Source organism: Enhydra lutris, unplaced genomic scaffold (assembly GCF_002288905.1).
Source record: "Enhydra lutris kenyoni isolate GAN:26980312 unplaced genomic scaffold, ASM228890v2 scaffoldscaffold55, whole genome shotgun sequence".
NCBI classification, from domain to species: domain Eukaryota; kingdom Metazoa; phylum Chordata; class Mammalia; order Carnivora; family Mustelidae; genus Enhydra; species Enhydra lutris.
This window is the reverse complement of record NW_019154139.1, coordinates 14,637,878-14,652,167: the sequence shown is the minus strand read 5'-3', so window position 1 is coordinate 14,652,167 and position 14,290 is coordinate 14,637,878. Positions and strand designations below refer to the sequence as shown.

At 45.2% G+C, this 14,290-nt stretch overlaps 1 protein-coding gene across 1 annotated transcript; it reads left to right on the top strand.

Annotated features, from left to right (window-relative positions):
- The first annotated feature begins 5,308 nt into the window (after positions 1–5,308).
- LOC111157459 (achaete-scute family bHLH transcription factor 4) lies at positions 5,309–5,824 on the top strand. The gene has a single exon (XM_022518876.1). It carries the CDS (start codon positions 5,309–5,311, stop codon positions 5,822–5,824), a length of 516 nt encoding a protein of 171 aa, XP_022374584.1.
- Positions 5,825–14,290: the final 8,466 nt, after the last annotated feature.

Genomic DNA, 14,290 nt, shown 5'->3' with positions numbered 1-14,290 from the left:
TGTACATTTCACTGAATGTAGATTTTCTGTCAGTTAAAAGCTGATAGAACTAGCCAGTGAAATGAGTGGATTAAAGATTAACATTTGCTAAATCATTAGCTTCAAAAACTAGAATAAAATTCTATTCACAATAGCAACCAGACCTTTGAGACGTCTTGAGATAAATGTAATAAGAAACACATAAAACTGACACTAAGAAATCTGTGAAACTTCCTTAAAGCACAAAAAAAGAAGACCTGGATGAATGAATTCTATTGTGTTCGTACAGGAGAGATTCAGTGTTTCAAAAAGTCAACCTCTTTCCAAATCCATCCATATATTTAACACAATCCCAATCAGAATACCAAATTTTGTTTGTATCTTTACAGAAATTAAAAGTGCATATTACCTTCTCAGCAGTTCTCCAAATATAGACGTCCTTGTTCAAGAACTGTACCTCCAAATGACTTGTGCAGTCAGCCATCCATTCTCCAAGACTTGGGTTTGGTTTCTTTCTCTAACTCACACCGAGGTGCCAGACACAGGCTAGGAAACGGCCATGCAAAATTTGTGGCAGGAAAAGACAGCCTTAAAGAAGAGAGAAAAGACAAAAAGCCATAAGGAAAGGATGAATATATTTGACTACAGCAAAATTTTACATTGTTGTATGATAAAAGACTGCAGAGAAAAGCCTAGCATGCAAATACTGTTGGAGAAAGACAGAAAAGTTAGTAATAAATTGTACCTAAATATTTGCAGGTCTTTAAACCTAAGTGCCCCACCAAACACACTGTTCTTGATCTATATCCTTGCCACTGAATCTGACACCAAATGTGGCCCTGGAGAGTCTTAATGAGCCTCAGTATTTAGTTGTACCCCAAGGACCCCCAGGAGATGTTGCACATGAAAATATAGAGTTTACTCCCGAGCTAGGTAGAAAAGGAATAACTGAATAGAACAGAATCGTAGGGGTGCCTGGGTGGCTCAGTGGTTTAAAGCCCCTGCCTTCGGCTCAGGTCATGATCCCGGGGTTCTGGGATCAAACCCCGCATCGGGCTCTCTGCTCCGCGGGGAGCCTGCTTCCTCCTCTCTCTGCCTGCCTCTCTGCCTACTTGTGATCCCTGTCTGTCAAATAAATAAATAAAATCTTAAAAAAAAAAAAACAGAATCGTATGATCTATTCAGCTTGAGATTTAGTTAGCTACACCTGTGAGAAATCTTCTTTCTACCATGAGGTCGTAACATGGGTCTTCCTGTTTCCCCTTGTGGCAGCTGATGCAAACAGCAAGTGTGGGGACAGCCATGTATGTACCCCTCTGTGCCACCAGCCTAGGAAACCAAAATCTACGTGACATCAAACATTCTGGAAGAAGAGCCAATCTAAAGTCTTCAGTTCAGATATTTAAAGCAGCTGACAAGGGACCTGTCTGAGTTTTAGAGATGGAAGTCCACCGTAGCCTTAAAGAGATCTTTGAATCTACTGTGCCCAGTCTTTAGTGAATCCCCATGACCCCTTTTTACAAGCAGATCCCGAAAAGGACAACTAAACCTAGTCCGAAGCGTTCTTGGAGGTTTAGCCTATTTGTCACATATTCTAGATGTATCTGCAACATATGCAGACCTGATCCAGATGGGAGACACCTTTAAAGTTGGTGAGAACATCTGTTTGGATCAAAACTGACTGGAGAGATCAGGAGTCAGAACCTCCTCTTTTGATTTTTTATGTGACAATAACACAGCCCCTCCCCACTTCACATTATGTAACAAAACATTGCTTCTCCTACTCAAGAGGCTACTTATTTCTAATGCCCTTGCACCTTCAGAAAGCATAAGACTAACAACACCCTCTGTGACCATGTAGATATCTCACAACATTACTTGGACCCAATAAAAAGATAACTAGAGAATCAGGATCCAACCATTTCTGATGTGGTTTTAGTAGAAACAAAAGTCTTATAGATAATTACTCCTCAGAGACAGAATTTATAAGGAGCCAGAAAACTTGGCCCAAGATGTTTACATTATAATGATAAATCTGTTGGTTTGGGTCCGATCAGGTTATCATTTGAGTTTTCTGTATATTTTGTCTTATTTATTATAAGACACTTATCTATTTTTACTTTTATTTATTATAATAATTATAATAATGCATTATTATAAATAATGTCTTAAACATTATTTATCTTATTACTTTAAAAAGATTTTTTTAAAGATTTTATTCATTTATTTGACAAACAGAGATCACAAGTAGGCAGAGAGGCAGGCAGAGAGAGAGAGGAGGAAGCAGGCTCCCCGCTGAGCAGAGAACCTGATGCGGGGCTCGATCCCAGAATCCCGGGATCATGACCTGAGCAGAAGGCAGAGGCTTTAACCTGCTGAGCCACCCAGGTGCCCCTGTCTTATTATTTTAAAAAGTATTTAAACTAGATTAAAAAAATACAAAAGTAATACATGCCTTTTGTAACAAATTAAGCAGTAGAGAGATCTATAAAGAAAAGGAACAACACCTCTTCTCCCCAGAGCCACCTTTTTAAGGCAACCAATGACAGAAATTTACTGTGTGTCTTTCTCCTTCCTTCCCTGTGCTCACATTAACACATATAAAGACTTATGTATCATGTAGAAGAGTTTGTTTTAAATTCACACTGCAGGGGCACCTGGGTGGCTCAGTGGGTTAAAGCCTCTGCCTTTGGCTCAGGTCATGGTCTCAGGGTCCTAGGATCAAGCCCCGCATCGGGCTCTCTGCTCAGCGGGAAGCCTGCTTCTCCCTCTCTCTCTGCCTGCCTCTCTGCCTATTTGTGATCTCTCTCTCTGTCAAATAAATAAATAAAATCTTTAAAAATAAATAAATTCACACTGCATATATTCCTCGTTAGTTTACTTTTTCTCGCTCACCACATTATGTACAGTTCTGCAAGTTCTTACATATAGCTCTAACTCATTATTTTTAGTAATAATATAATATTCTCAAAGTATTAGCCCTCCCTCTATTGATGGACATTCAGACTGTCCCCTTTTTCTCCTTTTAAAAATCATCATGGGGGGGGCACCTGGGTGGCTCAGTGGGTTAAGCCTCTGCCTTTAGCTAGGGTCATGATCTCGGGGTCCTGGGATTGAGCCCCACATCGGGCTCTCTGCTCAGTGGGGAGCCTGCTTCCTCCTCTCTCTCTGCCTGCCTCTCTGCCTACTCATGATCTCTCTGTCAAATAAATAAATAAAATAAATCTTTAAAAATAATAAAAATCATTACAAACAATGCTGCAGCAGATAACATTGTACATATAAATTTCCGCTGGTGCATTTATCTATGCAGGATCTCTGGGTCAAAGGACATGTAATGTACACTATTAATTTTAAGTCACTTTCCCAAAAGCTTATAGCAATTTATGCTTCTGCCCTTTCCCCAAATTCTTGCCTGCCCTGGGTATTAGCCATTTTTAGATTTTCCAATCTGAGGATGAAATATGGTACCTCTTATCCGTTCTCCCTTTCCTACCTCTCCAGTCTACTCTCCAGTCTGCAGATAGAGTAATGTTCTTGACAAACAAAATCTCACTATGTCACCTTTCTGCTTAAAGCACCTCATTTACTTCCCATCACTCTTAGAACAAAGGCCAAAATCCTTAACACGGCCCAAAGCACCTTGTGGTCCAGTAGTCTTTCTACCTCTCTGGGGGGTTTGTCTCCCAACCATAAGAGCTTTCTCTGGATTGTTCTCAACTCTACTGAGAAATCAAGGTGACACATTGGGTTGTTTGCTGGTACATGCCTCATAGGGAGTTTTTAAAATGTGACTAACTTATGCCTAAAAGGAATAATTATTTCTATTTTATTTGCCTTGATGGAGGTGTTTTTCCAGTTGCTTCAGGCAAAAATCATTTAGGATAAACAGGTAAGCATAGCACTTGTCAAAAAAACATGTCAGGGCTACACCCTGGCTCCTGAGGAATAGGCAGAAAGTCTGATCATAAATGTCGGGGGGTTTTGCTTCTCGTTTTTAAGTTGGACTTTTAAAAGTAGAAGCTGCCTTTAATGTGCTGGGTTTGGAGAACAAGAAATCTGATTTTCAGTGTGATAACACACTTTTTGACATTAACCAGCACTGTTGGGTTTTTAATGACACTTTCATCTTCAAAGCCTTTCACCAACATGGATGGATTAATTATTCTTTTTTTTTTTTTTTGGTGGTATGTTAAAAAGACAAGTCTTCAAAGCCATCATCCTTTATCCCTGGAACTGGGGCTCTTCACCTGCCCCCAAGGGAGAAAATAAATTGCATCTTTGTTTTTAAGACAAAAAGAAGAATACAATAGAAATACACTTTTTGCATTATGGAAAAATGGTCTTATATCCTGGGTGGGATTAGAAGAGGTCAGGAAGCAGGGTTGAACCTGTGTTTACAGTAAGCACCGTGAGAATAACTGACTAAAAGTGTTTGTTACTGTTCAACCTTTTGATGTGCTCTTAAAAAGTAACACACACACGTGGAAAAAAAAAAAAAAGTCCTGCGTTCCACACAAGCAGGAGCATAATACTCGGACACTTACCTTCTCGCTAAGGTATATTCCTTCCCTCCTCTCTTCGATGTCAAACTGGGATTTTTAAAAGATTGGGTTTTGGAGAAGAAACCCTCAAGCATCCCCTGAGGTCCCCCTTTGCTTGACACATCTTTTAACCACAAGGGAGCAGTCTTTCCTTTGATGAGGTCTTCCCTCCACCTCCACAGAAATGGAAGAACAAGGGCAAGTTTGCAAACAGTCTGAAAGCTCTTTCCATTAGCCCTGGACGCCGGAAACCGCAAAGGGCAGTCAAGTTTTGATTTTCAAGGAGAAAGCTTCTGGTAGACTTTCGCCCAGCCGCCACATCTGTGGGTTCCTGGGAGGGGCTTTTTGAAACCGGGAAGATTCCTATGCTCTTGAAGACCCAGAGCGGGTGGATTACAGTGATTGAAAAGCTTGGGTGATTTTTGGAAGATTACTCTGTTTGGTCTACGCTCCCATTCCCAGGCTAGGGGACCGAGCAGAAGCATCCCTTTTGTTATCTGTCGAAATAAGAAGATCAGAGGGGAAGACAGGGTTTGAAGTGTGGATTAGGGGGTCCTAAATCTTTGCCTGTCCCCTCCGTATGGATCTTTATAAATGATCGAGGAGTGCGATGAATTTAGGAAATCATGCAAAGTTTCCTGTCCTGGAACCAGAAACTTCTTTAAAGGCAGATCGGCCGTGCCGGGCTGTCTGAATGGACCAGCATCTTCGCCTCGAAGATTTATTTGAGTCTCAGCTTGTCAGAGATTAGTCCCTCGGGAGATCTGTTGGCTTTTCGGCGAGGGATGGAGAAGCGTAAGCCGGCCGGACTGCCGCCCTTGCCCTACCACCTCCGCACCGTGCCCTTGGACCTGCCGGGGACCCCGCCCCGCCTCCCTCTCAGGGACCCCCCCAGGGTCTCCCGTCCCGACGCCGCGTGCTGCGCGCGGGGGCCCGGGGGCTGCGCCGCGAGGCCGCCCTGCCGGCCGCTGCCGCTGGAGTGCGCCTTCGAGCCCGCCTTCCTCCGGCGGCGCAACGAGCGCGAGCGGCAGCGGGTGCGCTGCGTGAACGAGGGCTACGCGCGCCTGCGAGCCCACCTGCCCCGCGAGCTGGCGGAGCGGCGGCTCAGCAAGGTGGAGACGCTCCGCGCCGCCATCGGCTACATCAGGCACCTCCAGGAGCTGCTGGAGCGCCACGCCCGGGGGCCGGAGGGTCCCGCCGGCGCCCGCACCCCGCGCCCGGCCGAATGCAACAGCGACGGCGAGTCCAAGGCCTCGTCGGCGCCTTCGCCCTGCAGTGAGCCCGAGGAGGCGGGCAGCTAGCGAGCGCCGGGCCCCGGCCGGGTCCCCCCGCGCGCCCCCCGCGGCCCGGGAGTCGGCCGGAAGAGTCTCTCCCAGGGTGGTTTGCATTTCTAATGCGGTTTTTTTCCTCCACGACTAAATCTGAGGAACGAGAAATGCGTGTTTTGCGGAGGAAAGTGTATTTTGACATTCTGGTTGCCCTCCTCCCCTCCCCCTCCCACCCGCCCTTACTGGTCATGCGCTTGCAAACTTAAAGGTGCTCATGACGGAAACTCTTCCACGGTACTTCTCAAAGGCATACGGAGCCGGATTCTGAGCACCGGATTCTAAAAACGAGTATTCTAAAAACTCAGAGGACGGCGACAATGGGAAAAAGGTCCCACAGCCCGCGGGGTGGGTACATTAGGTACACGAATATCGAATCAAATTCAACCCAACCAAAGAACTTTCCAAATAAATAAATCACAGCCCTTAGGACAAGAGGAACGTTTTCCTGCATGCTTTCCTTTGGGGATTGTATTTGAAATTTAACTGACACCATCTGTTTGGGTGAAGGTGACTGTAAGTTGACGCTTTAGCAAACACGCACTTGCGAGGGCTTGTCGCTAGGCCAGCGGCCGCTCTCGGCTGAGTCCGTGCACGGTGGTGCTGGAGAAGACGGGGGCCATCCTTTGATACTACCAGCTTTATCTTATCCAGAAGTGGCCATCTGGAAACTTCATAACATTCAGGAAGTAACATGTTACTGTACATGATCTCGTTGAAGGAGAACTCAGATTTGTATGAAAACTTCTCAGTTGTTTCTACCCACTGGTTTTCCTTTTTTCTTTTTCTTTCCATCTCCCTCGGTAGTTCTCACTTCATCTAACCTTTGGTTAGATCTAAACTAAAGTGACACCCCTGATTTAAAAAAAAAAAAAAGGGAAATGCGTAGATGATTGAACCAGGTGGACTGAATTTCATATGTTCTCAAAATCTCATCACCATGAGGGCCTCTGGGTATATTGAAATTATCTAGTGACTTTGACTTTGTTCCCGGACTTTGAAAAACATTTAATTTGGGTCCATTTTGTCTTAGGGACAATTGTGAAATTCAGTAGATAGGTAAAATGCTTGCTGACCTATGAAGATAAACTTCCTCTCTCTAAAGTTGCTTTCTAGTATCTTGAATTGATACTACAGAGGCAGGCCTGATATGGGGGTGGGTAGCCAGGCCAGGACATGGGCAAGGAGAGAAAACTATTCCTGGTGAGCCCTTACAGGGCATGGTTTAATCCCCACAGGGGCCTCATGAGCTAGGTTTTTTAGTACCGCCTTTTTACAGCTGTGTCAACGGAGGGAAGCCAATATGCAATGAATATCTTTTATGGGCCAGGAATTCTGTCATGTGCTTTTTACATGTTGTCCTAGTTCATTCTCATTCGTCTGCGAGGTGAGTATTACACATACGATATGGTTAAAAAGTGGGGCCTTGCCCAGGTTTGTATTGCTATGGTTAGTTGAGCTGAGATTCCATCCAGAGTTTGACCCTAAAGCCCAGACTTGCTGGGTCTGGTTCCCTGTCCTCCCTTGCGCCTTTGTTTGCTAGCGGAGTGATACAGCAAACATTTCTTAATCGGGCAGCAACTCAGTTTCCTCATCTGTACTGTTTCACAGGAGAAATGTAGATGAAAGACCATGGTAATCTGCAAGGTACTATCCAAAGGTAAATTAGTCGTGTTATCATCCTTTGGAGAAAATACTCTTACTCGAACTCATACAAAATACTATTACCTATATACTATGGGAAGGAGAGCCTGGTTGAAAATGATCTCTAGGTGGAGTTAGTGTGATTTCTTCAGTGTGTTAGAAGGAAGACGGAGTAACCCCATGGTATTAGGATTTTGCCTTCTATTGTAAATTTCCAGGGGACATGACTTGACCTGTGGAAGCTGCATCCCTGTTAAGACGTATAATTACTAATATTTGTAACAATGAGTTCTAATGGATTCTGTGTTTCTGGCGGCACAGATAAATGCTTTGCAGTGATTCACAACAAATCTTTACATTTTCTTAAGAATGGGGCAGAGATGTTGGGTTTGAAGGAGTAAGATGGAAGCTTGCCCTTGCCCATTCCTTGGTTACAGCCTTACTGACATCTGTCATGAATCCATTTTGGTCTTCAGGCAGGTGGTTATTCCTTGTAGAGGTTTCAGTGAAGCAAGCCTCCCTGAGATGTATTTATTGTTGGGGGCGGCGTGGAAAGGAAAACACCCATCTTACCTCCCTGGCTGAGATGGAGGAGAGGGTAATGCACCAAGTTGTTCAGAACCTTGAGAAACTTTTTAAGGGTCTTCCATAAGGGCTAATGACGCTCTCCGTTCCTTCATTCTGCTCCAGCCATGGCCGGTACCTGGATGTTCTCTTTTCTACAGTAGGAATAATAACAATGAAAGAGTATATTTTGTTTATATACTGTGGTTACTTTTAAATACAGGAAAATGAAATAAAGACTTTTTTCTTTATTTACTTCTCTAAAATAAATGCACAAAATGGGTGAATAAATACAATATACCTTGTGGAGATGAGTGGTTTATAAAGAAAAGGACAAAGGCAATTTTAAAAGAGAATTTTATTCCAGGGGTGCCTGGGCAGCTCAGTCGGTTAAGCGTCCGACTCTTGATTTTGGCTCCGGTCATGATCTCAGGGTCATGAGATCAAGCCCAGACTTGGGCTCCATGCTCAACATGGAGTCTGCTTAGGATTCTCTCTCTCCTTCTTCCTCCACCACTACCCCCCAAAATAAATAAATACAATTAAAAAAAAAAAGAATTTTACTCTGGGTAAAAATGCCTTAAGAGATTTTTTTAAAAAGATTTTACTTATTGGACAGAGAGAGACACAGCAAGAATGGGAACACAAGCAGGGCGAGTGGGAGAGGGAGAAGCAAGCTTCCTGCTGAGCAGGGAGCCCCATGTGGGGCTCAATCCCAGGACCCCGGGATCCTGACCTGAGCTGAAAGCAGACGCTTAATGCCTGGGCCAGCTAGGCACCCCACCTTGAGAGATTTTTCATGTGGTTTTGTTTGAAGCCCTCCTGAGACTAAGGCAATGATTTTGAGAAGCCTTTTGGAAAAAAATCAGGCAGTTTTTCTGGAATCTTCCAGATGGCTTACAGGAGGAGCACTAATTCAGGAATGAGACCTTTTAAAATGTTCAATCTTGGGGCGCCTGGGTGGCTCAGTGGGTTAAGCCGCTGCCTTCGGCTCAGGTCATGATCTCAGGGTCCTGGGATTGAGCCCCGCATCAGGCTCTCTGCTCAGCAGGGAGCCTGCTTCCTCCTCTCTCTCTACCTGCCTCTCTGCCTGCTTGTGATCTCTCTCTGTCAAATAAATAAATAAAATCTTAAAAAAAAAAATAAAATAAAATGTTCAATCTTCATTTTTTCCTGTGGATGGATGGTATTAATTAACCATTAGACAACTTGACTCTTGGAAAGAACAAAATAAATGACCAAAAGTTTTGCAGAAACAATGCGGTGAGCAAAGTTTTATGGAAATGGTGCATTCATGACAGGAGAAACATTTACCTGTCCTTTAAAATCTTCCTTGTGTTTTTTCATTTGTTTTTGGTTTTGTTTTTGGCCACTCAGCTCAGACAGATCCAATGATTATCATACATATTGCCTTTTGGAATATTTCCTGTGGTTCATAACGGCTGCTCACCCTGTGGTACATGCACACCCCCCACCCACTCCCCACCCCCCTGGCGAGGGTGCAAAGGAGGAGGGGCTGTGAAGGCGCATACCCTGGAGAGGGCTTGGTTCAGCACTGCCTTTCACAAGCCTGGTGACCTTGGGTAGACTCCTGATTTCTGTGGTCTCGGTCCTCTATGGTAGGACACTTCAAGTTTAGATTGCATGATCTTTTAGGCTTTTCCAGCTCTAGAAAGCCATTCCCCTAACATGTGCCCCGTCCTGGACTCGAGGAAACCTGTGTCAACAAGACATGCCTGCTTCCTGCCATGTAGTACAGCAGTTCTGTTTTATCATCTTTTCCCACCAGAGAGTTCCAACTCCAGGGCAGGAATTTTTTTTTTTTTTTTCCAAGTCCTAGTTGCTGTTACAGTGTCTCATTAAAAAAAAATACAGACAGGGGTGCCTGGGTGAATCAGTCAGTGAAGCATCTGCCTTTGGCTCAGGTCATGATCTTGGGGTTCTGAGATTGAGCCCTGTATTGGGCTCCCTGCCCAGCGGGGAGTCTGCTTCTCTCTCTCCCTCTGCCACTCCCCCTGCTGTGCTCTCTCTCTGTCTCTCACTCTGTGTCAAATAAATAAATAAAATCTTTTTAAAAGTAGCTTAAAAAATGCAAGCTACATCATTTTTTTGTTGAATGGAATTTGAAGAACCTTCCAGTGTGGAGGGAAAATTAAACTATTTCATCTCCATATGATGAAAAAAGGTATACGTGTTGTAACCGATGTCCAAAATGAAAAATGGTATCAGGATACAGAGAAAAGAGGGAGTTATGCCAGCTTTAAGTGAGTAGAAAACTAGGAGGAAAGTCTTTTGGAGGTGCAGCATTTGGAAGGCAAAATGGGATGAGTACAGCCCGCAGAAGATCCAGAGGCGGAGAACAGGTGCCCAGAAGGCAGGAACTGTGTTTGGAGAATAGAAGCTGAGGAACAGACTAGAAGCTGGCCGAGACAAGATTCTAGAAGGCATTGAAAGCCAGGCTGAAAAACTTGAACTATTGATTTTATTATTATTATTAATTTATTTATTTATTTAATTTTTTTGGTTTAGAGAAAGAGTGAACTGTTCCGTGCTGTGGTTGAGGATCAGTCTGGTGGCAAGAAGCAGCCGACCTACAGGGCATTACAGCAATGAAGAGAGATGGAGGGAGGGCCTCAGCCAAGGCAGTGGCCCCCTGAAATGGGGAGGAGGGCGGGGCTGGGAGGTGATGTGGGTATGTCACTGATAGGTGTGGCCACTCAGAGCCTGGGGGTGGGGGAAGAGGTAGAGGGAGATGTTGAAGACCACTCCAATGAGTTCCCATCAACTGAAACTGGGAACATGGAACGAGGAGCAGATTTCAAAGGTAAAAATCATGTTAGAGATGCTGGATTGCAGATAAGCTACTTCTGTCCACAAGCAGTTGGAAATGCCAATGTTGAGGTGGGGGGTGGGGTGGGGGGGAAGACAAAGAACTGTAGAGTGGAGAATCATGCACCTTCGGGCAATGATAGGAGTGGCGGAGATCTTCCAGGGAAAATATTGAGAAAACAGGAGAAAGCTGGGGCAGGCCTCAATGAAGGAGTGGCAGGTGAAGAAACGGCTTTGAAGAGGACTAAGAAGGAGGGAGAACAATCTGGTGTGAGATCATGGCAATGACAGCAGGCATCATTTTATAGGGAGGAGGGAGTGGCTGACAGCATCATATAAATCAGAGTGTCAGGGAGCTTAGGTGAGGGGGGACCCATTGGAGTTGGGCACTGAAAGATCGCTGGAAACCTTTGTAAGGGCATGAAAGGGGTGGGAGGAGAAAGCAGAGGTGAGGTTGAAGCCCGCCCTTTCAAGATACTTCGCAGCCAATGAGCAAGACAGCCGGCAGGGTGCGAAGGAAAACCCAATGGAGGAGAAGATGGCATAGCCAAGGCAGGCCTGAGCCTGAGGTCTTCCAAGTAAGACAGTTCTAGAAGATTCAGAGGCTCACCGTGACAAGACTTCCGGGACTCTGAAGTCAAGTGGAGGGGAGGGTCCTAGGAACTGGGAGATGAAGGAACTGGAAAGGCAGTGGGTTGGAAGGCAACCAGTTGAGACTAAGCGAGGTGTTTACGTCACTGAAGAAGATGGAACAGGTGTAGACAATGGCAATGAACATGAGGAGAGCATTGTATGGGGAATTGTTCCTTAGGAACCGCCCGGCTTCAAAGGCATCGAGTTAAGAGTGTTTAATGGGCTGGTTAAAAAGTTGCACAAAACCCTCTGTGAGGACACCACACTTCAAATGGTATTTGTAGGGGTGTCTGGGTGGCTCAGTCATTCAGTGTCTGCCTTCAGCTCAGGTCATGGTCCCAGGTTCCTGGGATCGAGCCCCACATCGGGCTCCCTGTTCCACAGGAAGCCTGCTTCTCCCTCTCTCACTCCCCCTGTTTGTGTTCTCTCTCTCGTTGTCTCTCTCTGTCAAATAAACAAATAAAATCTTTTAAAAAATAAATATTTGTATTTATTTTTTATTTTATCATTTTGGGACCATATGTAACTCTGGAAAGTTCATCAGCATTTAGTATATGAAATAATGCTAATATATACAACATATATTACCTAAGAGTCTGGCAGTGAAGAATGGATGCTCAATTAACTTATTAATTTCCTTTTATTTGTGACTTCTTGAGTATAAAAAAAGACACCATTCTTACGTAGAAAAACTTCAGCAGAGGAACCACTGCAGAGGAAATGCAGTGGATCAAGGGCTGGAGAGAAAGAGAAAATAGTACCTTATTTCCTTCCCTTTGTGGAATTTCTGGGGGCAGGGAAAGGAGAATAAAGTAGCACAGGGAAAAGGAACAGGGCTTGGAGAGTAGAAATGGTATGCCCTTCAGCCATCCAGATGTGGACAAATGGCAACTGCTCCTTTGTCAATAGTTTGTGATCTGCGGGCAACATCACATCAACCCTGGACTCCTGAACTTAACTGTCATCCTCTCGACTCAGGGGTTATAATTCTCAGTTGAATTTGAGAGCGAAGTCCATGAGGCCAAGGAAAGCATTTCCCAGGATGAGTCAGCATTGCCCAGCTGTAACCAAGCCAACCAAGGTTCCAGATGGTGCCCTTCCAAAAACTTTTGAGCCATTTCTGTCTAAACACAGGTGTTCTCCAAGCCCCCAAAGTTATCATCATCATCTCCAAAAATGGGTAGCAATCTATTTAGCAATCCAAGCAAACTTGTTTCCCTGAGATCCAGACTTTTGATGGAAGTGTGGACTGGTGGGATCCTTCTCTGCAGAATGATCACTAAAAAGGCAAACTCTTCTCTCTGGGCGAGCTCCTCTGGACCCTTCTCTGTCAATACCACCAACCCTGTCATCTCCTTGTCAGGCGGACAGGCTCCTGGGGGAGAGCAGATGGCCTAGAAGGACTTGGTCTCATCCTTATTGGCCCATGAAACCAGAGAACCCTTTCCAGCTCTTTGATTCTTATCGTCATATGTGTGCATGCGCTACTCGAAGGCTCCCTGGGTGGTGAGATGGGTTTTTAATCCTTCCGTGGTTACTAAGCTGCGTCCTTTGGTGCAAACCTGTCAGCAGCCTTTTCCTGTTGGGTTACTCACTGCCATTAACCCTGGCCAAAAAGAAACCACAGATGCTGCAGAAGGAAGTGTGTCCAGACGATGAAACTCTCTGAACTGGTTTTTGCCTACAGAGCAAGCCTTGCGGTGGCCACTCCTGAAGACGTTTCTCCTTTCCCTGACAGTGGGGGAGAAACCATCTCTGAAGGAGGCATCCTATCTCATAGTCATGGGACTAGAAAGAGCCTTGAAAATTGACCTGACGCAGCACTGGGGGTTTTAGCGAAGTGAAGGATTAAATTGTGCTGTGTAGGAGAGTTTCATAGAAGCGTATCTCGTCTCTCCAAAAAGCCGTCTAATGACAGAAACTCGCCAACAGCTTACACTTCCCGAGAGCCTATGGGTTGGCAGGCTAGCCCTTCGTGGGCAGTATCCTCATCCGATCACAGCGATCCCGCAGGGTATGTATCACATGTCACTTCCATTTTAAAGATGAACGGAGGCTCAGAGAGCCTAAGCGATGTACACAGGTCAGTGGGAGCAAACCCTGTCTGGTTGGTCTTCATCCGGCCATTCATCGATCAGCAACTATTGCTTGCCTGCCTGGAGCTAAAGTGTAGGAAGACGAAGAGAGTCAGCAAACAAGCATGCATTCATGTTTCAGCTGGTGATGACGGCTAAGGAGAAAAATAAAGCAGAGATTTTTGTAATTCAACCTTAGGGGCCATGGACATCTCTTCTCACGTGGTTCAGAAGCCGCGCTGAGCAGATTCAAATGACTGGATGGCTTCGAATCACAGCCGCGCACTTGAAGATGGACGTTCAGTAAGTCTCCTTGTTCGAGACCCACCGTTACCACACAGCTGAATATCCATGTTAAAACAATAAGGGACGAGTAGAATAAAGTGCATGTGGGGTCCTGGTCCATCAGGGGAGTGCAGTCAACCCCCGTTCACATTCATAGCAAACCAAGCCTGATGCAGGACATCAGAATACTTCCTGGCATCTTCCTGGAGATCAGGAGGGAGAGCGAAGTGTTCTCTGCGGAAGCCGCTGGAGTTCAGCCGCACCTTGACGAAGTAGGAAGAACGTGGATTCCAGTCCTAACTTCGGGGCCTATTGGCTGTATTTCCTTGGGCAAGAGATACCTTTCTGAACCTATTTTCCTCATCTGTAAAACTAAGGGCAGTAACACCTGTTTCTTCTCCCAGGGTTGCGG

Coding starts and splice junctions, on each gene's coding strand:
- LOC111157459 (XM_022518876.1), top strand. CDS start 5,309: ATGGAGAAGCGTAAGCCGGCCGGACTGCCGCCCTTGCCCTACCACCTC.